The 23783-nt window shown below is 45.5% G+C and overlaps 1 protein-coding gene across 1 annotated transcript; it reads right to left on the bottom strand.

The window, feature by feature from the left end:
• Window positions 1-631: 631 nt before the first annotated feature.
• wrap53 (WD repeat containing, antisense to TP53) lies at window positions 632-23058 on the bottom strand. Its single transcript, XM_078533910.1, has 11 exons — window positions 22968-23058; window positions 21077-21710; window positions 20079-20177; window positions 16789-16897; window positions 12733-12821; window positions 10824-10914; window positions 9730-9862; window positions 8477-8685; window positions 2432-2535; window positions 1862-2005; window positions 632-895 (listed from the first exon to the last, which is right to left on the bottom strand). Exons 2-11 carry the CDS (start codon window positions 21523-21525, stop codon window positions 667-669), a joined length of 1656 nt encoding a protein of 551 aa, XP_078390036.1. The 5' UTR covers window positions 21526-21710; window positions 22968-23058; the 3' UTR covers window positions 632-666.
• Window positions 23059-23783: the final 725 nt, after the last annotated feature.

The following is a 23783-nucleotide window of genomic DNA, read 5'->3' on the forward strand; positions in this document are numbered from 1 at the left end:
GTAAAGCTCCCTCTACACTGTCCCCATCAAACACTCCCAGGGCAGGTACAGCACAGGGTTAGTTAGAGAGTCAAGCTCCCTAATATCTAGAATACTTTTCACTTCAGGTACCCAGAGTTGACAAGTGCTCCCAGGTTTGGTTTAACAGGATTAGATGTAGAGTTATTAAGTTTTTGACCCACCAACATGCCCCACCACTGCCTCGAACAAAAGCTCCACCCTCTCCGCTTAGCGTCCACAGTGGATGATACTCCACATATTGCTGTAGCCTCTCGAACCGCAAAGACTATTCGGTGATTAATTACAGGCCAGTAGAAAAACATGTCACTCTCCCTTCTGCTTAATGTTTCCATAACACTTGAAGTCTAAGAGGCCCTGAAAAAAAAAAGATAAAGGGAAGCCTTTCCCTCGCAGCCTGAAGCAGCTGAAAGCCCTCACTAATCTCAAGCGAGAAGCCTGCAGGTTTGGACTGCCCCATTTAGGGGCAGACAGTCAGCCACACAGAAAAACAAGAGAAACGTAATGTTACCTCGTTCGACGGGGAGCGATTTTTGTCTCAATGTGGAAACACTCCACCATGCCCGCCCCACACCACACACACACACCACCCCCCCCTCCCCCCCAACCCCCTCTCTACCATACACAAGGCAGCGCTATGAGCGCCAGTTAGTCTAGCTCCAACACAGAGCCCTTGGTTTGCAAGTTGCTTCCTGGATAGCCGGCCTGTGTCGCCAGGGAAGGCCGCTGAGAGCAGAGCCACAGCTTCATGGAGTTCTCAGCCCTGATGTTGCGGTGTGTCATCAGGATCCCGTTGCCCTCATCCTCGCTCTCGGCTGGCTCCGGAAACTTGCGCTGCCCCGAGGTGGTGGCCAACAGGGTCATGTGCGGGTGCAGGCTGCGGAAGGGGGAGCAAGCCACGGGGTCAGAGTTTAACGTATGAGGTAAGCAGTAGAACATTGCTGAGATTGCCAGGGCTTCTAACAGCACCTTGCATTTATAGAGCACCTTTAGCATAGTAAAATGTCCCGACATCCTTCACAGGAGCGTTTCCGCACAGAAATTTGACACTGAGCCACTTCAGGAGATATTAGGACAGGTGACCAAAAGCCTAGTCAAAGAGGTCGGTTTTAAGGAACGTCTTAAAAGAGTAAAAATATGTAGAAAGGCGGAGAGATTTAGGGAGGGAATTCCAGAGTCTGGGGCCCTGACAGCTGAAGGCACAACCACCAATGGTGGAGCGATTAATATCGGGGATGTGTAAGAGACCATAATGGGAGGAGTGCAGATATCTCAGACGGTTGTGGGGCTGGAGGAGTTTACAGATATAAGGAGGGGCGAGGCCATGGAGGGATTTGAAAAGGGATGAGAACTGTTATATCAACACATTGAAGATGGAGAGCCAATGTGAGTCAATGAGCATATGGTGTGATGGGTGAATGGGACTTAGCACAAGTTAGGTGGGGGGCTGGCTAGGAATCCATTGGAATGGTCAAGTCTGGAGGTAATGAAGGCGTGGATGAGGGTTTCAGCAGCAGATGAGCTAAGGCAGGGAAGGAGATGGGCGATGTTACGGAAGTGGATGCAGACTGTCTTGGTGATGGAGAGGAAATGCCTTTGCAAGTTCAGCTCAGGGTCAAAAAACACAACTTTCAGTGGCTCCCCAAACAGTTCAACTTCAACAACTGCACAAATCTCAATATATCCGCCAGGCTCAAGATCTTCATTTAGGATGTTCCTTTAATCCTCACATCGGGATTGTTGCCCACCTCCCGCTCCTTGTCTGCTAACCTATTTCTCCTTCCACTCGGCATCACCAATGCACCCTACAAACAGCTTCCACGGAGTACATGCTACAGCTTACCTTATCCCATTAACACAGTCCTGCTGAGTGTGGAACTGAAGAATTGGATCTAGGATAGAGTCTGGCCCCTCAGCCGGCGGTAACGTGGTGTCCCACACGGAAACCGTTCCCTCTGTGTTCCCGCTGACTACATAGCGCCCGTAACTGTGGAGGGATAAGCAGGGTGTTCATGCAATGTCGGAAACGCAGCAATTTGTTTACAGCAAATGATGTCTTTATGATCAGATCGCCCTTTTATTGTTCGGGGTTGGTCGAAGGGTAAATGTTGGTCAGGACACCGGGGGTGGTGGGGGGGAGAACTCTCCTGTTCGTCTTCAAAAAGGACTACAGGATCTTTTACGTTTATCTAAGAGGGCATAGTGTAATAGCAGACTCTGGTCACCAGCAGAGGGGCTGCGGGGTTGGGGGGGCACGATGTGCAGCATGTAAACTCCGTCCAACTCAGTAGCGAACCAGAGGGACTTGCTGCCTGGCCACAACTCTGTCAGTAGACATACTGGGGAAACAAAAGCCTTGTAATCACCAACCGATAACCGGCAACTCACTGAAAGTAGTTAAAGGATTACTCACAGATCCAGATCGAAGTACATTCTCTGATTGGTGGTTGCTGAGCGTAGCATGGAGAACAGCACTTTGCCAGGCTGGCGTAGGTCCCAGCACAAAATTTCGGGATCCTTAGGGAAACATGAGAGAACAGAGTACTCAGGAAAGAGGCAGTAGAAAATAGTACTGAGTACAGCTCCAGTGAGGTGGACCATGTGCTCACTTGAGCAGGTATCAAGGAGTCTCGTTGGGCCGGCTGAAAGATTGAAATTGGTATTGGGATGTGGTTTAAAATAGGCGGCCCCCAATCATACTCCCCTGTCTGACAGAAAATAGGATTATACAGTGCAGAAGGCCATTCGGCCCATCCTATCTGTGCCGGCTCCTCTAATGAATCCCACTTACCCCTGCTTTTCCCCCCCATAATCTAGCAAAACTTTCCTTTTGACGTTGATCCAAATCCCCCTTTTAAAAGTTATTATGGAATTTGCTTTCACTGCCCTTAAGGGCAGCGCGTTCCAGATCAAAACAAAATTTTTATTCATTGTCCCCTCTGATTCTTTTCTTAATTATCTTAAATCTGTGTCCTCTGGTTATTGACTCTCCTGGCAGTGGAGATTAGAGAAGCACAAAGTGACTTCGCCTCCATAACAGACTAAATCTTCCCGTAACCTTCATTTTAGATCTTCCTTTAATTCTCATGCTGAACATCCCAGCTTTTCCAGTCTCTCCATGTAACTGATGTCCCTCATCTCTGGTATCATTCGAGTAAATAGTAAATCTCTTCTGCACTCTCTTTAAGGCTTTGAAATCTGAAGTGTTTTGTCACTTCTTAACAATTAAGAATATACACACCACACACACACAGCTATCTGTTTCTGAACCCCAGCTTCATGTGTGAAAAGAAGGCTCCTTTATTCCTTATTCTACACCAGTGGGCAATACGTCCGGGACTTAGCACCCCACCCCCCCCCGCCCCCCGCTAGTGTTTTTTTATATAACACTTTTTAAATAAAATGTCCTTTTACAAAAAAGCACAAATATTAAACACAAACATCACATCTCCTCCCCCTTTAGCTAGGAACAAATCAGTCAGGTGGTTTGCAGATTTGCTTTGGCCTACAGAGATTGGCTTAGGTATCTCAGTTTGTTTGCTTAGAAATGGATGGTTCTGCTGTTCCACTTGTTTCTGTTCAGGTTCAACAGTTGCAGCTACAGGTTTGTCAGCTGAATCAAGTCTGGTTTCACCAACTGGAGATGTTTCCTAGAAATCTCCCGCTGTGACTGGAGATCCCTGGAAATTTGGTTCCTTGGATTTGGCTTCTCTAATCTGGTCAGTGTGTCTCTTCCAGATTCCACAGGAAGATTCAACATCATAGGTCAGTGGTCTCGACGCTGGCCACTTTGGTGTTCCAAACAGACCGATACAGATTAAACTCACGAGCTGGTTTACTTGTGTCATGTGACCTTTTCTGATCAAGTTGCCTCGAACCAATCAATCCTTTCAAATCCGGACACGGCAAATCCATTCTGGTATGCAGTCATCTTTAAAACATCTGCTCAGCAGGAGGTATGCCTGTTGTCGAATGTGGAGTGGTATGATACATCATCAAAAAGTTCTTAACTTCAGCTTCCAACCTGTCCTCCCCTTCAATATGGCCGTTTCAAATGTCTGGACAAAGCACTCCACTTCACCATTTGAGGATGGGTGGTAAGGTGAGATGAGAATCTGCTTGATCCCATGGTTTTTCAGGAATGTTTGAAATCCACATGATGTGAACTGTGTGCCATTGTCAGGCACAATCTGCTCCGGCAATCCAAAAATAGTGAACACATTCCGGAGAGCATCAATGGTCTTTGCTGAAGTAGTCGACTGCGTGGGAATAACATGAGTTCACTTTGTGTGGTCATCCACCACAATCAGGAACATGTGTTCAAGAAGTGGTTTGGCAAAGTCCACGAAGTCTCTGCCATGGGTGGTCAGGCCAAGCCCACGGATGTAACAGGGCAGGTGCAGGAGAAGACTTCATTTCTTGGCATGGAAGGCAATCACTGACCGTGGTTCAATGTCTTTATCCGGGTGTGGCTACCATACATGGAGATGAGCTAATGCTTTCATTTTGACAATTCCCATGTGACTGAGGTGAAGTTCTTCTAACACTCAGGTTTGGAATTTTGGAGGAACAACAACTCTGATTCCCCATAACAAAAAACCGTCTTTCAGAGTCAGCTCAAATCTACGCATGTAGTAAGGTTTAAATTCAGTAGTCACTTCTCGAGGTACACACCAACCCTTCTGTGTGTACAGGTAATCTTTGGAGAGCACAGCATCCCTCTGCGTTTCAAGTCGAATTTGATATATTTAACACGTAACATGTCTATTTGGTTCACATTGAAAGCAGTGACGACTTCTGATTGTGGAGCTGTGGTGTAATGGAAATCTGGAAAGTGCGTCTGCATTTCCATGATTCTCAGTACATGGAAATGTAATTTTGTACTGGTAAGCAGATAAGATCATTGCCAACCTTTGAAGCGATGTGGTGGCAAGTGTCAGGGTTTGTGACTTTGGGCTAAGCAACCAGGTCAAAGGCTTGTGGTTTGTAATCAACCTGAATTTACGCCCATACAAATATTGTTGGAACTTCTTGACTCCGTAAATTAGTCCAAGAGCTTCCTTCTCAATTTGGGCATAATTTTGTTCTGCCTTGGACAATGTGCATGAGATGTATGCAATGGGCCTTTCACTGCCAGCAGGAAATATGTGGGAGATGACAGCTCCAACACCATAACCGGATGCATCACAAGCCAGGCTGACAGGCAAAATTTCATCGAAATGGGCCAGGACTTTAGCAGAAGTGAGCTCTTGCTCGAGTTCGTTGAAACTTTTCTGACAAGGTTGTGACCAATCCCATTTTGCATTCTTCTTCAGCAGATTATTTAGTGGTGCTGCCTTGGTAACCAAACTGGAAATGAACTTGCCGTAGTAATTCACAAGTCCCAAAAATGAATGAAGCTCCTTAACATTTTTGGGCTATGGTGCATTTGCCACTGCCTCCACCTTTCTATGGAGGCTGAGAGACTAGTTTCATCGATCACATGTCCCAGGTACTCCACTGCGGGCTTCAGGAACGAGCACCTGGATTTCTTAAAGCAGATGCTGTACTTTTCCAGTCTACACAGGGCCCTGTCTAGGTTCTCTAAGCGAGTTGGGAGGTATTTCCCGGTGAAGAGCATGCCGTCCTGGAAGCAGATTGCACCAGGGAGGCCCTGCAGTATTTTGTCCATGGCCTGCTGGAATAAGGCTGGTGATGACGTGATTCCAAATGGTAGTCATTTGTATTGGTATAGAGCTGTGTGTGTGTTGATAGTTGTATACTTGCTGGAATCTTCGCTCAGCTGCATTTGCAAAAATGCCTGTGATAGGTCAAGCTTTGTGAATAATTCACCTCTATTCAGAGCAGCAAACAATTTTCAGTAGCGGGTACTGATGCACTTTCAGGAAAGGATTAATGGTGATTTTATACTCACCACTTATTCTGATAGACCTATCATCCTTCACTACTGGGGCTATTGGAGCTTCCAACTCTGCATAATCAACTTTCTCAATTATCTGAAAGTTTTCAAGTCGTTCTAGATCCTGCTCAATTTTCTGTCGCATTGAGTAGGGAACTGAATGTGGTCTGAAGAACCTTGGAGAAGCTTCAGCCTTCACAGCAAGTTTGGCTTCAATGTCTTTAATGACTCCAAGACCTTCTTTGAAGACATCAGTATGCTTGTCTAACAAGGATTGCAACATGAGGTTGCAATGCACCTTATTTACTTTATTCCAGTCCAGCCAAATTTCTTTTAGCCAGTTCCTGCCCATAAGCGATGGGTGATTCCCCCTTCACAATGATAAGTGGCAACCTTGCTATTTGATCTCCAAATTGAGCTCGAATGGACATTTTTCCAAGTATATTCACAGGCTCACCAGTGTAGGTGCTAAGTTGGAGGAGGGTTTTCTCCAATGGGCATTTCTTGAAAATTTTCTCCCATGTCTTCTTTGAAGCAATAGAAACCGATGTTCTAGTGTCAATCTCCATTTCAACTATTTTACCATTTAAGGCAATGCCAACTTTTAGTCCTTCGTCTACTTTCAATGCAATACAATTGCTCTTCTGCAATTTTGTCTTGTCTGGACTCTCATTACTTTTGTATTTTGTTTCCAAGTAATGTGTTTTTTTAAGCTGTCTATTTTCAAGTGCAACTTCTGTGTGTGCTCCTCGTGATGCCTTTTTTCTTGGCAGTACTGCTTTATTGTGATCAGCCTTTGATCTACATGCATGCTGTATGTGCCCTTTTTTCCCCCCACAGTAGTGACAATCAGAGGTTTTCCACTTACAGGCTTCTGCATCATGCCCTATTCCATTACAGTGATAACATGTTTGAAAGCTAGTATGCCCCGACTTTACTATTTTAACTTTGGCATTGTTAGAATGTGCTTTCAAATCGCCAGCTTGTTTCTCTGCCATTTCTATGCTTTGCGCAATCTCAAATGTTTTCTTCAGTGTCAACTCTTGCTCCACTAACAATCTACGCCGAATTCTTTCATTTATTAGTCCACAAACCGAGCGATCACGCAATGCTTTTTCCAGGTAACCTTTAAAGTTACAATGTTCTGCTACCTTTCTCAACTCAGTCAAGAACTGGGAAACTGACTCTCTCTCATGCTGTTCTCAGCGGTGAAACTTGAATCTCTCAGCAATAATTGTCGGTCTGGGATCAAAGTGCTTTTTCAAAATGTCCACAAGTTCCTTAAAGCTTTTATCTGCTGGCTTGCCAGGGACAATGAGATTTCTCAGTAAAGTGAAATTTTTCATTCCGATGACTGTAAGAAACACCAAAGCTTGCTCTTCCTCTTCAATCTCATTCGCAATGAGAAACTGTTCCATTTACTCGACATAAACTACAAAGCCCATAGTAGCTGGATCAAAAGCCTCTAAAGACTGTCATGAAGCTACTAATGTATATAATATTATTAGGAAATATTTTTCTTTTAAAATAGAGGTTTAGTGTGTGGCTGTGTCTTAATTGGATTACAGCCCAGCTAGTCTGGGTGCTTTGATGTGTACTAGTTTTGAGATGTAAGAGAGGCATTTGCATTTTTTGAATAGAGCATTCAAGAAGGCGAGTGAAATCTGGCACCCAGCTAGCAGAGATCGTGCAAATGTTTATATTACGAATAAAATTGGTACTATGAAAGGGGTTTTATTGTTAGAAGAGCTGGTGATACAATGAGAATTTATATTCAATGAACTGTGCTGGGTATAAGGATAGCAGTTTTGTCTGTGCAGGGCAGAGGCAATGTAAGATCAAAGTAATTGTAAGCCTATAATTCTCTCCACAGGAACCAAAGTGAAACTCATTTTGAATTTGTAAGGTGAAAATACTTTGCCTGGTGTCTGGTTAAGTCTATGGGTTGCTGTTGCCTTAATGGAGATTAGTTTAGGAATTTGTTAAAGGTTATGCTAGTAGTAATTTGCAGTCATGTGTATGTATTTAGCTTGTGTAAATTAATAAAATGTTTCATTTAGTTTAATATAAAACCTCTTGAGAACTGGTGGTCTGACTCTTGAATTTAGAGTTGCATCCCAAATATACAAAAATATAGGTTATGACAGTCGTTTAAAGTTGTCCTCTGGGGTCTTTAAATAACTCAGTTTTACCAAACTGCTATCTCATAACAAGCCCCTAATAATGATGATCCCATCTTCGTCGCCATCACACACCCCCCCACCACCCCCCAACTTTATTCCTATTCTGCACCAGAGGGCAATACATCCGTGACTTAGCACAACCTAGTGGCAGGTTTTTTAATATAACATTTCTTTTTTTACTAAAATGTCTTTTTACAAGAAATCATAAACATTAAACACAAACATCACAAATCACAAACATCCTAAAATGTGGTGCCCAGAATTGGACACAATACTCCAGCTGGGGATTAACCAATGACATTTGAAGGATCAGCATAACTTCCTTGCTTTTGTACACCGAGTTACCTCCCGCACATCTGAAAGATTCCCTGCTCACCTTCCGTCCTCCAGTATAAAGCAGGTTTCCATCGGATGAAAACATCACGTGTGTCACCCCTCCCTGGTGGCCCTGCAGAATGGTCAGCACGGTCCCCTTGTCCCGGGAGTACAGCCCCACCGTCTTCGAGTAGGAGGCGCAGGCGTACAGGTCGTGTTCAGGGCTGAAGGCGATGCATGAGATGATCCCGGTCTGCCCCTGCTTTTTCACTGGAAACAGAACAAGAAGTCGGTCAGCGGCGGGAGACCGCAGATTTGGGCACGCCCGAATTCCCCGTCTTTGTTTCACAGGAAATTCATTGCCGATTGCTGCCTGTTCTGTCCGACCATCCAACAGAAAACTCACCACTCCCTTGGGGCACTGCTGTACTAGTCTCTTCCCCTTTGTCCCCATCTCAAGTCAAGGCGCGGAGTGCAGCAATTCTTTGGCGGGCTGACTTTTTAAAAGAAGTTGTGGACCATGAATGAGGGGATTGAACAGAACAGGATACAGCCATTCAGCCCATTGGCCCTGCACAGCAGTTTGAGAAAGCTATCCAATCAGCTCTGTCCCCCTGCCCCGTTTAAACGTTTCTCTTCAAATATTCCTTTGCTCCCCTGTTAAAAGCCGAAGAGTCTGATCCCTCCATAGTTTCTCAGAGGGCATTATATTCCCTATCAAACCTCTGCATAATTAAAAGAAAACTCCTAACCTCTCCTTTCGATTATTCAGTGATGATCTTTTGTCTTCCTGACTCATCGACCTGCGGAGACCATTTTTTGTGATGTTGGTTGAGGGATAAATATTGCCCATGACAACTGGGTGAACCCCCCCCCCGCTCGTCTTTGAAATAGTGGCAGTGGGGATCTTTTACACCCACCTGAGGGGGCAGACAGAGCCTCAATTTAACATTGTATCCAAAAAGATGGTGCAATGCTCCCTCAGTAATGCACTGGAAGTGTCATCCTGGATTTTATGCTCAAGTCTCTGGACTGGGACTTGAACCCACAACCTCCTGACTCAAAGGATTGAGATAAATTTGACATGATGACCAATCTAAATTGCACTCGATGATGATGGCATGCAAGACGCTGCAGCCACGTAGCTTGACACAAAGGAGCAATAAACATCGGACCCATGGTGTTTAAAGAGAATGACGGTTTAAAGTCATTTCAAAGTGATGCAAGAATTAATTGGCAAGTTCTATTGTTCCAACCAATATAGCCCCAAACCCCAACCCCCTCACACAGCTATTGAAAAGTGGTCGGGTGTACCCAGCGTTGGTCTCTTCTCACACTCCCGGCCCGGGCGAGACGTCTCGAACACCCTCACCATCTTGTCGAAGCCACAGAACAGCTGAGCCCCATCAGGTGTGAAGCAGAGGGAGTGAGCGGACGTCAGCTCATCCTGCAAACAACAAAAAAAAAACACCCCACTTGATAACAGCAATTATCTCTGGTGGCTAACACTCCACAGCATCTGGGTATCCAGATATACCTCGTCATGCCTTTGTTATCTCCAGGCCCAACTCTTCCATAACCTTAAAGTCATCCAAAATTCTGCTGCCTGCATCCTACTGCGCAACTCAGTCCCGTTCACTCATCTCCCCCTTGTGCTTGCTAACTCACATTGGCTCCGGTCCAGCAACACCTCAATGTTAAAATTCTTATCCTTCGTTTTCAAACCACTCCTCCTCCCTCCCTATCTCTATAACCTCCTCCTCCTCCGGTCCTATTAACCTCTGAGAACTCAGTGCTCCTCCAATTCTGGCCTCTTGCACATCCATGATTTATCGCCTCACTGGTGGCCATGTCTTCCGTTACCTAGACTATAAGTTGTGGAATTCACTCCCTAAACCTCTCTGCCTCTCCCTTCCATTAAGACCCTCCCTAAAACCTATGTTTTTGATCAATAATTTGGTCACTTGCACTAATTCTCCTTCAGTAGCTCAGTGTCAAACTTTGTTTTGGTAAAGCTCCTTGGAGTGCATTATCTGTGTCTGTAACGGAAAATGAAATTCCTTCTCCCGACCACACCCCTCTCTCAACTCCTTACAGCCCGTTCTGGCTGAAATTGGCTGACAGTAAACACCAGCTATCTCGCTGAATAAGGAATTACAGACGAACCTGATTCCACAAATACCAAGCATGCCGAATCAGCCACTCACCAGCAGTGGTAACCAGGGAGATTTCCCCCTCCCAGCCTAACCCCTGCCCAGAATTGCAGCTCCCCACCTCACAGCATGCTCCCTGGCAGACATTGCCCCATGCCCTAAGATCCAGTCTGTTAAATCCGCTGGATAAACGTGCGGGGTGAATGCTGGAGGGAATAAAGCGGCATGTTATGCCAACCTGGCGTCTGGACTCACCAGGTGATTGTAAGGCCTGAACGTCCCCCGCAGGTCCCCGTAGAATGCATCCCAGATGTGAATCGGGTTGTCGCGGCTGCTGCTGGCCAGGCTGTGAAAAGAAGGGCGACATCGTGGAGTTCAGAAGCCATGCTCTGACTGCTGTCTCACCTCACGTTTCAGTTATACGGATTCACTCGTACAAAGAAACTTTTCAGCAAACTAAGCAACTCTGAAGTGAAATTGAGTTTGTGGAAAGTAAGGTTTACTCTGCTGTACAAATAAGACCAACATAAAAACCCACAAGTACTGGAAATATACAGCAGCTCAGTCAATATTACACAGAATATGTACAGCACAGAAAGAGGCCATTCAGCCCATCTATTAAAAAGTAGCCCAGTTAGCCTCTCACTCTTTCCACATTTCCCTGCAATTTTTAAAAAAAAAAATCGATCTAGTTGTCCAATTCCCTTTTGAAGGCGACTATTATACTGTACATTCCAAATCCAAACAACACGTTGCATAAAAAAAAGTTTCTCCTCACGTCACCTTTGGTTCTTTTGCCAAGCACCTTAAATCTGTGCGCTCTGGATGTCGACCCTTCAGCCAATGGGAACCAATTTCTCTTTCTTTATTCTAGCTAAACCCTTCACGATTTTAAACACCATTACAAGCCTCCTTCATTCTGCTTTAAGGATCATTTACAAAGAATAACTGAGCATTGAAAGTATATTCTTTTCCTTCTGTTTTTTTCTCCCTCATGTTCATCAAGTTTCCCCTTAAACAAATCTATACTATTTGCCTCAACCATTCTGTGGTAGCGAGTTCCACATTGTCACCAATCTCTAGGTAAAGAGCTTTCTCCTGAATTCCCAATTGGCTTTATTGGTGACTGTCACATATTCATGCCCCAGCATCCCCACCCCACAAGCGAAACACCTTCTCTGTGTCAATATCAGTAAAGTGGGAGGATGGGTTAGTGACGTTTCTGATATCTGCTTCATCAAAAACATTCCCAGCATTTTTACACATGTTCTGGATTCAGCAGAGAAGCTTTAATCAAGCTCATCAACATGACATGGGGTTTTGATCAAGTAAACAGGCAGAAACTGTTTTCACTGGCAGGAGGGTCGGTAACCAGAGGACACAGATTTGAGATAATTGACAAAAAGATAAGGAGAACTTTTAAAAAATATACAGCAGGGTTTTGATCTGAAAGATCAGTGATGGCAAATTCAATATAACTCTCAAAAGGGAATCAGACAGATACCTGAAACGGAAAATTTGCAGGGCTACGAGGAGTGTCTCTAAACTCTTTCGCAGAGCTGGCACTAGCATGACAGGCTGAATGGCCTCCTGCTGTGCTGTACGACTGAAAGATCAAAAAACCTCTCTCATTTTTTTATTCATTCATGTTATGTGGGCCAGCATTTATTGCCCTTTGTTCAGAGGGCGTTCAAGAGTCAACCACGTTGCTGTGGGTCTGGAGTCACACGTAGGCCAGACCAGGTAAGGACGGCAGATTTCCTTCCCTAAAGGACATTAGTGACAACAATCGACAATGGTTTCATGGTCATCATCAGACTTTTAATTCCAGATTTTTATTCAATTCAAATTTCACCATCTGCCGTGGTGGGATTCGAACCCAGGTCCAGTGACAATACCACTACATCACCGCCTCCCCATTTCGAGGGTGAGGCATTCCAATAGTCAAGAGGAGAGTGAACTCGTTTTTCTGAATAACTAACGGGCCAATAGAATTGAAAATGGTGCATGTTCCTTCAATTTTGTTAGTGGGTTAAGTGCGGAGGTCGGAGTTGGGGGGGTAGCGGGTGGGGGTTGAATTGGGGGAGACGGACCCTTAAAACAAAACATCAAGTATATAGGAATATACAGTAATATTCTGCACTTACGAGTAACCAGCACTTACAAACAGGTCTCAGGAGCCATCGAGGACATGACTGGGTACCAGCAATAATCATATATGGTATCTCCCTCAGGCATACGCAATACAGCACTCTGCAAATTCAAAGGCAAGAGGTAAGGACAACAGCAAAAGAACCAGAGGCGAGAATTATTTCTTTATTCTTACATGGCAAGTTGTGACACCTTGCATTTAAATAACAACTTTAATGTTCTAAAATGTCCCTATGCGTTTCCAGGAGTGTTACCAAACTGGGTTTGACATCTGACTACCTAAGAAGATATTAGGACAGATAGCCAAAAGGTTGGTTAGATAGGTAGGATCTAAAGAGCATGCTAATGAAGGAGAGAGAGGTGGAGGGGCGGAAAGGTTTAAGGTAGGAATTCCAGAGCTTAGGGCATGAAGCTGAAATCATGGTGATAATGGTGCAGCAATTAAAATTGGGAACCTGCAAAAGGCCAGAATTGGAGGAGCGCAGAGATCTGAGGATTGTAGGGCCTGGGGAAGGGTACAGAGATAGGGAAGGGGTGAGGCCATGGAAGTATTTGAAAACAAGGATGAGAATTTTAAAACTGAGGCACTGCTGAACTGGGAGCCAACGTAAATCAGCACACACAGTGGGTGATGGGTGAATGAGGTTTATGAAGTTTATGATGGCTAAAAGATGGGAGTCTGGCTAGGAAAATAGTCGAGGCTAGAAATGACAAAGGCACGGCTGAGGGTTTCAGCAGTAGTTGAGCTGAGGCAGCAGGGGGGGGCGGGGGGGTGGAAAATGGACATTACGCATCATTCTATGTTTCAAAGTTTGGACGGCAATACATAAAATTTGCACAGGGAGTGGTAAGTGTCAGCTGGACGTGTGGGTGGCTCACAAGTGGAACCCAGGGTAGACCTGAGCAGCAGCCAGCTTTGCAATAAAGGGAAGTTGCACTAAGACAGTTCTCAACCTAGCACCCAATAGGAAGGAGACCTGGTTTCGCAAACATTCAGGCTTGGGCTGTTATGTGGCAAATAATATTCCCACTATGCGTGCCAGGCAATGACCATGTCCAACAAGGGAGAATCTAACCATCTCCCATTAACATTTAATGGTATTACCATCATTGAATCCCCCACCATCAACATCCTCAGGGTTACTGTTGACCAGAAACTGAACTGAACCAGCCAGTGTAGCTACAAGAGCAGGTCAGAGGCTGGGAATTCTGTGGTGAGTAACTTACCTCCTGACTCCCCAAAAACTGTCCACCAACTATAAGGAACAAGTCAGGAGCCTCATGAAACACTCTCCACTTGCCTGGATGAGTGCAACTCCAACAACACTCAAGAAACTTGACACCATCCAGGACAAAGTAGCCCACTTTATCAGCACTCCATTCACCACCATCAACATTCACTTCCTTCACCACTGACGCACAGTGGCAGCAGTGTGTACCAACGACAAAATGCACTGGAGCAACTTGTCAAGCCTCCTTCAATAGCACCTTCCAAACCCTCGACCTCTACCACCTAGAAGGGCAAGGGCACCAGGTGCATGAGATCACCACCACCTGCAAGTTCCCCGCCAAGCCACATGCCATCCTGACTTGGAACTATATCGGTTTCCTTCAGTGTCGCTGGGTCAAAATCCTGGAACTCCCTCCCTAACAGCACTGTGGGTGTACCTACAACACATGGACTGCAGTGGCCCAAGAGGTAGCTCATCACCTCTTAGGGATTGCAACAAATGCAGGCCTAGCATGTGACACCCACATCCCGTAAAGAATAAATTTGAAAAACCCGTGTTCAGGTAAAACTGCCATTCATTTTTATTCATATGAGAGATGATACACATAAGAAATAGGAGCAGGAATAGGCAACATGGCCACTCAAATCTGCTCTGCCAGTCAATAAGATATGAACATACAAATTAGGACTACGCCCCTCCAGCCTGTTCCGTCATTCAATAAGATCATGGCTGAACTGACTGTGACTTCAATGCCATTTTCCCCACCTATCCCCGATACCCTTTAACTCCCTTGTTAGTTAAGAATCTATCTGCCTTCAAATTATTCAAGGACCCTGCCTCCACCACTCCCATTCTCTGGGGAAGAGTTCCACAGACTCATGACCCTCAGAGAAAAAAAATTCTCATCTCGGTTTTAAATGGGAGACCCCTTAATTTTAAACTGGGTCCCCTAGCTCTGGTCTCTCCCGCAAGGGTAAACATCCTTTCCACATCCACTCTGTCAAGTCCCCTCAGGATCCCCTATGTTTCAATAACCTCTCTTTCTGTTAAACTCCAATGGATACAGACCAACCTGTTCAACCTTTCCTCATAAGATAACCCCCTCATCCCAGGGATCAGTCGAGAGAACCTTTTCTGAACTGCTTCTAATGCATTTATATCCTTTCTTAAATAAAGAGACCAAAACTGTACACAGTGCTTCAGATGCGGTCTCACCGATACCCTATACAACTGTAGCAAAATTTCCGTACTTTTAGATTCCATTCCCCTTGCAATAAACACCAACATTCCATTTGCATTCCTAATCACTTGCTGTAACTGCATACTAACTTTTTGTGATTCATGTACCAGGACACCCAGATCCCTCTGTACCTCAAGAATTCTGCAATCTCTCTCCATGCTGCTTTTCTACTCTTCCTGCCTAAGTGGACAAGCTCACATTTTCGCACATTATATTGCATCTGCCAAATTTTTGCCCACTCACTTAATCTATCTATATCCCATTGCAGACCCCTTATGTCCACTTCACAACTTAATTTTCTATCTATTGTTGTGTCATCAGAAAATTTAGCAGCTATACATTTGGTCTCTTCATTCTAAGCATTGATATATATTGTAAATAGTTGAGGCCCCAGCACAGGTCCCTGTGGCACTCTACTCGTTACATCTTACCAGCCTGAAAATGACAAGTTTATACTTACTGTGTTTCCTGTTCACAAACCAATCTTCTATCCATGTTAATATGTTACCCCTATACCATGAGCTCTTATTTTGTGTAGTAACCTTTGATGTGGCACCTTGTCAAATGCCTTCTGGAAATCGAAGTCCAGCACATCCATAATTTCCCCTTTATCCACATTGCTTGTTACTTCCTCAAAGAGCTCTAATATATCAAACACGGTTTCCCTTTCATAAAACCAATGACTGATCTTCTACCTCAACTCTATTTTCCCCTCACCTCAGTTGGAAATGGCCAACCCTTATGCTGAGACTGTGGCCCTTGCTTCTAGACTCTTCTGCCAAGGGGAAAGAGCCTTTCATCATTAACTGTCAAGCCCTTTCAGAATACTTTAACATTTCAAATGAGAGCGCCCACCACCTAATACATCTACATTTAAAACAGGGTGGCTTCTAATGCCCAAAGAACGCTTATACCGTCCAAAAAAAAAAAAATCCTCATTAACACCAGTTTCAAAGTTGCCAGTTGCTGTGCTATTAAGCAATCTGTTTCTGCCTGGCAGAAACAACCCTGCTTACTCACTAGTTAACGCCGTGCTTAGATGCGCTGAATTCAGGAGCGCGAGTGACTGGAATGTAGAAGCCTTGCAGGCAGCCTGGTTGAAATGCATTTTACAGCACTTATCAGGTTATATATAAAACTTAGCAACTTCCACGTGCAGAGTGAGTCTCGCATGGGAATCACTATCTCCTTAGTTGTGGACTGTGCTGAGAGTACCGATCGAGACACAACTGTCTCCAACAAGTGCAGCAGCAGTGAAAATCCCCATTAAGATGACAGGATTTTTCCATCACGGTACATGATGTTGACCGTCGCGTGGCGCAGGCACAAATGCACCCATCTCAAACAAGCTTGGAAGGGGACAGAGCAGGACGTTGGAATCTAGCTGGCTTGCAACAATTGCTGCAGCTGAATAGCTGCTGGGGGTAAAGGTGCCTTAAAGGCTGCCAGCGCTGAATCGCACTTTGGCAGAAAGGCAGTAATGCTTCAGGAGGGGAAGAAATTTGGGACTGGGGTGGGGAAATCTAATTTTTAATTTTTCTCTCTCTGCGAGTTCGTGTAAAAGACAAGAATGGTGCAGGGGAAAGGAAACAGATACCATTTCGGGCAGGTCATCCCACTTCCCGTTATACAGCTCGGAGGGGAGGTTGAAGATCCGCAGTGTGTTGTCAGCGCTGTTGGTCAGAATGCAAGAACCATCCGGGGCCCTAGGATGAAAGACAGGCACACAGGCAATGAGTCAACAAGGGAAGAGACGCTTCCGCTGAATCCAATTCAGATCACAGCACACCAACATAGGAAAAAGAGTCACTCAGAAAGCTTGTTAAACACACAAAGAACTTAAAAACCAATCTGTTTTACCAGTAATCACATTTCAAAATGTACTTCATTGGCTGCAGGATGCTTTCAGTTGTCCTGAAGTCATGAAATCACAGAATTGTTGCTGCACAGGAGGCCGCCATTTGGCTCATCATGTCTGCACTGGCAATGCACCCAGTGCCATTCCCCAGCCTTCTCCATGTAACCTGCACATTCTTCCTTTTGGATAACAATCCAATTCCTGCTTGAATACCTTGTTTGAATCTGTTTCCACCACACTCTCAGGTAGTGCATTCCAGATCTTAACCACTCGCTGTGTGAAAAAGTTTCTCATGTCACCACTAATTTTGCCAATTGCCTTAAATCTGTGCCCTCTGGTTCTCAATCTTTCCACCAATGGGAACAGTTTCACCCTATCTAAGCTGTCCAGATCCCTGATGATTTTGAACGCCTTGATCAAATCTCCTCTCAGCCTTCTCCTTTCCAAGGAAAACAGTCTCAACTTCTCCAATCTATCCATGTAACTGAAGTTCCTCATCCCTGGTACCTTCTTCTGAATCTTTTCTGCGCCCTATCTAATGCCTTCACATCTTTCCTGAAGTGGGGCTCCCAGAACTGGACACAATACTCCAGTTGTGACTGAACCAGTGTCTTAAACAAATTTAACATAACCTCCTTGATCTTGTACTCTATGCCTCTATTAACAAAACCTCTTTTAGGAGATTAAGGGTTGATTTGATCGAAGTTTTCTGATACGAGTCAATAGCAAAAAACTGTTTCCGTTGGCTGGGGTGTCTACAATTATGGTGTGGGGAGGGTTGAGGGGGGGGGGTCATTGTCTAAAAATTAGAGCCAGACCTTTCAGGAGTGCAACTAGGAAACGCTTCTACACACAAAGGGTGGTTAATATTTGTAACTCTCCTCCACAAACAGAAATTAATGCTGGATCAATTGTTCATTTTAAAATTGAGATTGATAGGCTTTGGTTATAGACTTTTGTTAACCAAAGGTATTAAAGGATATGGGGCAAAGCTGGGTATATGGAATTAGGTCATAGATCAGCCATGATCTCTCTGATGCGGAACAGGTTTAAGGGGCTGAATGGCTGCCTCCTGTACCTCGTATCTGCAGGATCCAGAGCAGAGAGGGGAATGCTGCACACCAAGTTCACAAGCACAAACATTATCACAGTTAAATCCCAAACTGACCCATGCCATAAGATAAGAAGTTTTTTCTCTCAGAGGCTCGTGAGTCTTTGGAACTCTCTTCCTCAAAAGGCAGTGGAAACAGAGTCTTTGAATATTTTTAAGGCAGAGCTAGAGGGGTTCTGATAAACAATGGGGTGAAAGGTTATCGGGGGTAGGCAGGAATGTATAGCTGAGGTTACAATCAGAGCAGCCATGGTCTTACTGAATGACGGAGTAGGTTCAAAGGGCCATGGCCTGCTCCTAATTCATATGTATGTGTGTATATAATGGGAAGATGCTGAGAGAAGCTCAAATACTGGACCATGGAACGGGTGGGGGCGGGGGGGAAAGAGGTGGTTTGGGGAGGGGTGCAGAGGCAGAGAAAATAAAACAACTGTTTAAAAAAAAAAAGCATCCATGGGTTTCTAAATAGGGGCATGAAGCATTAAAGCAAGGAAGTTCTGTTTAAACCTTTATAAATCACTGGTTAGGCCTCAGGTGGAGTAGTGTGTCCAGTTCTGGGCATCACATTTTAAAAAGGATGTCAACACCTTGGAGAGAATTCAGAGGAGATTGAAACAAATGGCAGCAGGGATGAGAGTCTTCAAGTTACGTGGAGAGACCAGAGAAGCTGGGATTGTTTTCCTTACGGCAGAGGTTAAGGGGAGATTTAATCAAGGTGCTCAAAATAATAAAAGGTTTTGACAGGGTGGGGGACGGAGAAACTGTTTCCAGTGGCAGGAGGGTTAAAACTGGAGGGCACAGATTTAAGGTAATTGGACTAAGAGCCAGAGGTAACATGAGAAACATGCAAGTTTTACGCAGCGAGTTACGATGATCTGGAATGCGCTGCCTGGGAGGATTCAAGAGCAAATTTCAAAAGGGCATTGGATAACTACTTGAAAAGGAAACATTTGCAGGGCTATGGGGAAAGAGCAGGGGGAGTGGGACAAATTGGACACTTCTTTCAAAGAGCTGGCACAGGCTTCAGTGGCATACGATTGAGTATCACCCCACATCACTCCTGCCTGGCTTCAGGCCCCTGCTCGACCTGTTCATTACGGATAGGATACGGGGCATAGGAAGAATTCAGCAAACATAATGAAGTCTCTGTCGGTGAGATTTGGACACAAGATGAGAATTTTAAAATTGAGGTGTTGCTGGACCAGGAGCCAAAGTAGGTCAGTGAAGGGATGATGGGTTAACAGGAATTGTTGCAAGTGCAGAGAACCAGAGGACACCGACTGAAGGTGACTGGCAAAAGAGCCAATGGCGACACGAGGAAAAACCTTTTTTTTTGCACAGCGAGTGGTTAGGATCTGGAATGCACTGCCTGAGAGTGAGTGGAGGCAGGTTCAATTGTGGCTTTCAAAGGGAATTGGATACATAGCCAAAGAGAAAAATTTGCAGGGCAGGGAGTGTGGGTTGAACCAAGTTGCTCCTACAGAGAGCCTACCTGGACATGGCGGCCTGAATTGCCTCCTTCTCTGCTGTAACCATTCTATAACAACAAAAACCTGCAACTGACACCAACAAACACAATCTCCTCACACAAGGCAAATAAGAAAGGAGGGACTGAGGAATCTGGTGCGTACTACTCAGCTATTGACTGCAGCTGTCTGGCAATGTCCAAAGCAGCCAGTGGTGGCAATCAGAGGGATCAGGCAGGAGAACAAAACCTGTCTGTGGTTCCGGACATGGGAAGCAAAGCAAACAATTATGGAGAGGGGGAAAGTGGACATTGGAAAAAACTTTGGAAAAGGTTGGAAATCCACAGAAAAGTCTCACCCCTGTCTTTATAAAATTCCATGACTTTTCAATTACTTTGGGCCTTTTTTGAAAACTTCCATGTTTTCCATGACCAGCGGGAACCCTCACTCACCACTTGCAGCCTTTCAGGAAGTTCTCTGCCACTCCTGTGTACTCCTTCCACGCACCCGAGACATGCTGAGGCACTTGGGTGAAATCGTATCCCACCTGGCTAGAAAGAGCAGACACATTTGGACCACGGGATATTTACCAGCACATGAGAACACTGTGGACACAGTATCCTCCAGCCCAGCATCGCCCCTAAAAAAAAATCACTGGTTGGGCTGTGCGCGCACGCACGTGTGAAATATCATCAAAACTACAATTCTAGACTCTGTACTTCAAGGCTTAAGATGGTGTCTGAAGAGGGCATTCTGAGCTGTGTAATACTGGGGTGAGTGCTGACATCAGCCAGTGTCAACTGTGGCCTAGTCAGTAGGTCGCCTCTTGAGTCACGATGGTCACAGGTTCAAGTCCCACACCAGAGACACAAAATACCAGGCTGACACCCTCAATGCCAGTGCTAAGGGAGTGTCGCAACTGCCGTCTTTTAGAGATGTTGTTAAACTGAGCCCCTGCCTACCCCTCTCAGGTGGACCATGCGCCACTATTCAAAGAGGAGCCGGGAGGTCTCCCCATTGTCCTGGGCCAATATTTTATCCTTCGTCCACCACTAATAAATTAAACTGTCTGGACATTATCACATTGCTGTTTGTGGGAGCTTGCTGTGTACAAATTGGCTGCAGCGCTTCCTACATTATAACGGTGACTACGCTCCAAAAGGTGAGCCGTAAAGTGAGGACATGAGAGATGAAATAGAAATGCGGTTCAAGGTGGCACCTCGCCACCACCTTCACAAGGGCCATTATGGATGGGTAACAATTGTTGGCCTGCCAGTGACACCCATATCCCAGGAATGAATATAAAGAAAAATTTTCACCCCAAAAGCTTAACCCAGGGCAATATTCAGTCACCTGGACAAACTATTTCACGCATTCTTGTGGAACGGGTGTATTTGGAAGGGCTCCCAACACATTTTGAAATGTACAACAGAGATGGAGAGTTACTTACTAGTAGACGGTATCACCTTCAGTGCATTGCACAGCTGCACTCTCACTTGTTTGCCTGGTCTCCGCTTCACTCTTGCCGTTTTTATCTGGCTCCAGGTGGTCAGGACGACATTCCGTCTCTTGGCCTCCGTTCGTTTTTTCCTCCTCCTCGGCCAATTGCACGCCTCCGTCTCTTGAAGGGCTGCCAAGGTCAGAGGTCACGGGGAGGTCAGAGGTCACCAGGACTTGGCACCCTTCTGATCGCTCCAGTGAGTCGGAAGCCAGAAGCAGGGGCAAGCCCTCATCGGTTACTAGCCGGGCGACCTTTGCCATGGGCTCGCCTCCGCCGCCTTGCCTCTCAGAGTCGCTGGCCTGTTCCACCGGTCCGGTCTGGCCAGCTGGGGGATCGGGCATGCTCTCACCCTCCTTGGCCGCCTCCATGGCAGGCTCTGCCACACAGTCTGTTGCCATGGCTTCGATGGCAGTCAGATACTTTCGGTGCTACAAGGGTAACGCTTTTTAAAGTTTTTGGTTCGTCTCCTGGCAGCCGGGCGCTGGGACACTGTGGAGGCCTTGTGGCAGAGCGCAGTATTCATCACAACAGATGATGGTGCTGTGGGAGTGGGTGGGGGGTATCCAAGCGTCACAGCAGTGGACTGAAAAAACAGAGTTAAAAATTAGAGAACACATTCACATACCTTAACGGATGAATGACGAAACTACTCCACACCAAATGGCTAAATGTGGAGCCAGGCGAGTGCCTGATCAACCAAGGAGGGCATCGCTTTCAGCTTGGTCCCAACAAAGAGGGGACTGTGAGGGGTGGGGTTGGGAGGGGGGGTGGGTGCATGTTTACTGGCTTTCATTCAGGAGCAGGGACCCCTTTTCCCCCTTCCATTAGTCCCAGGATGGTGCTTAACTCCATCTACCCACCTTGGCTCCGTATGCCCTCATACTATTACCCAACAAAAATGTATCAAGCCTAGAGGAGATAGTTTTTATTTACCTTATTGAATCCTTTCATCATCTCAATTAGGTTTAAAGATTAAGGGATGATCTATCACTGCAACCTGTCCTCATAGGTTCACTAGATTGGTCCCTAGGATGAGAGGGTTGACCTATATGATGAGAGCTTGAGCATATTGGGCCGATGTTGTCTGGAGTTTAGAAGAACAAGAGGCGATCTCATTGAAACGTCCAGGATTCTGACGGGGCTTGACAGGGTAGACACAGAGCTGAGAGGTTGTTTCCCCTGGCTGGGGAATCTAGAACACGGGGGTGGGGGCACCACAGTCTCAGGATAAGGGGATGATCATGCAGGACCGAGATGAGGAGGGATTTCTTCACTTCAAAGGGTTGCGAATCTTGGGACTTCTCTATCCCGGAGGGTTGTGAATACTCCATCGTTGAATACATTTGAGGCTGGGATTGAGAGATTTTTGTTCTCTCGGGGAATCAAGGGATATGGGAAGTGGGCGGGAAAGCAGAGTTGAAGCTCAAAGTCAGCCATGATCGTATTGAATGGCGGAGCAGATTTAACAGGCCGAATGTTCTACTCCTGCTCCTATTTCTACCCTTAGCTCTTACTGTTGGTAGCAGAGATGAAGGAGTTCCATTATGCGCGGAGAGTGGAGAAGCCTGGACTGATCTCCTTCAAGCAAAGAAGGGGAGATTTAATAGAGGCATTCAAAATCATGACGGGTTTTCATTTTAGAGGAGATGGGGGAGAAACGGTTTCCACTGGCAGGAGGGTGGAGATTCAAGACAACAAGCAAATGAGCCAGAGGGGGAAACGAAGAGAGGGGCATGAGGAGGCTTTGGTGAGGCACAAACACCCGGCAGGACCGAATGGCCTGTCTGCATGCTGTAGAGCTCCATGTAGGCAAACAGAGCATTGAGATAGTGTCACCTACCCCTTGTGCAAAGACCCTATGGCAGCACCCACGAAGTCACGAGCAGAAGGAATCAGTCCAAGGCCCGTTCCAACAGCGACACGAGCGCCTGTAGGACAACAAAGGATCGTTCAACTCTTTGATCAGACATTTGACGGCAACACAAACAAAGCTGCTTCCCATTTAAAGAGGAAGGAACTTGTAGCGAAGAAATGCATTTAAATGCCACTCTTGTATTTTAAGAGGGTGATTTATCTTAAGGAATTTTTTTTTTTAAAAAAACGTCAACAGAACTTAAAAGCTTGGGCAGATTGTTTGACCAGTTGCAAAAAAAATCAGAAAGGCTAATGGAATGTTAGCCTTTATAACTGGAGGGGTAGAATATGAAAAAAAGAGGTTTTGTCACAGCTTCACAAAGCCCTAGTTAGGGCACATCTAGAGTACTGAGAGTTCTGGACACGGCACTTTGAAAGGATATACTGGCAACACAGATTCATCAGGTGTTACTAAGGTTCTAAGAGTTAAACTGTGCAAAGAAATCAGTCCATATTCCCTAGATATATAAGATTGATTCAGGTTTATAGGATTTTGAAAGGAATTAGTGCAGTTGGAGGGGAAGTTTTTTGCTGTTGAGGTGGGTCTAGAATGAGGGGATATAACCTCAAAATCGGAACCAGACCGTTCAAAAGTAAGGAAATGCATTTCTTTTCTTCTTTGCTAGACAAAGGTTACAAAAGGACATGGAGGCAAGACAGGTGGTTGGAGCTCAGATGCCAATCATCCATTATCTCAATGAAAGGCCAATTCCTGTTCTTAGAAATGCTCCAACCTTCAGAT

Source organism: Cetorhinus maximus, chromosome 34 (genome assembly GCF_964194155.1).
Source record: "Cetorhinus maximus chromosome 34, sCetMax3.hap1.1, whole genome shotgun sequence".
NCBI lineage: Eukaryota > Metazoa > Chordata > Chondrichthyes > Lamniformes > Cetorhinidae > Cetorhinus > Cetorhinus maximus.

Bases quoted from the DNA above. Each gene is read 5' to 3' on its own strand.
- wrap53 (XM_078533910.1), bottom strand. From the start codon at position 21,525: ATGGCAACAGACTGTGTGGCAGAGCCTGCCATGGAGGCGGCCAAGGAG. The intron at 16,898-20,078 runs GTGAGTGAGGGT...CTTTCATCCTAG, and splicing joins TTCCTGAAAGGCTGCAAGTG to GGCCCCGGATGGTTCTTGCA. The intron at 2,536-8,476 runs GTGAGCAGGGAA...TGTTTCCCTAAG, and splicing joins TTTATACTGGAGGACGGAAG to GATCCCGAAATTTTGTGCTG.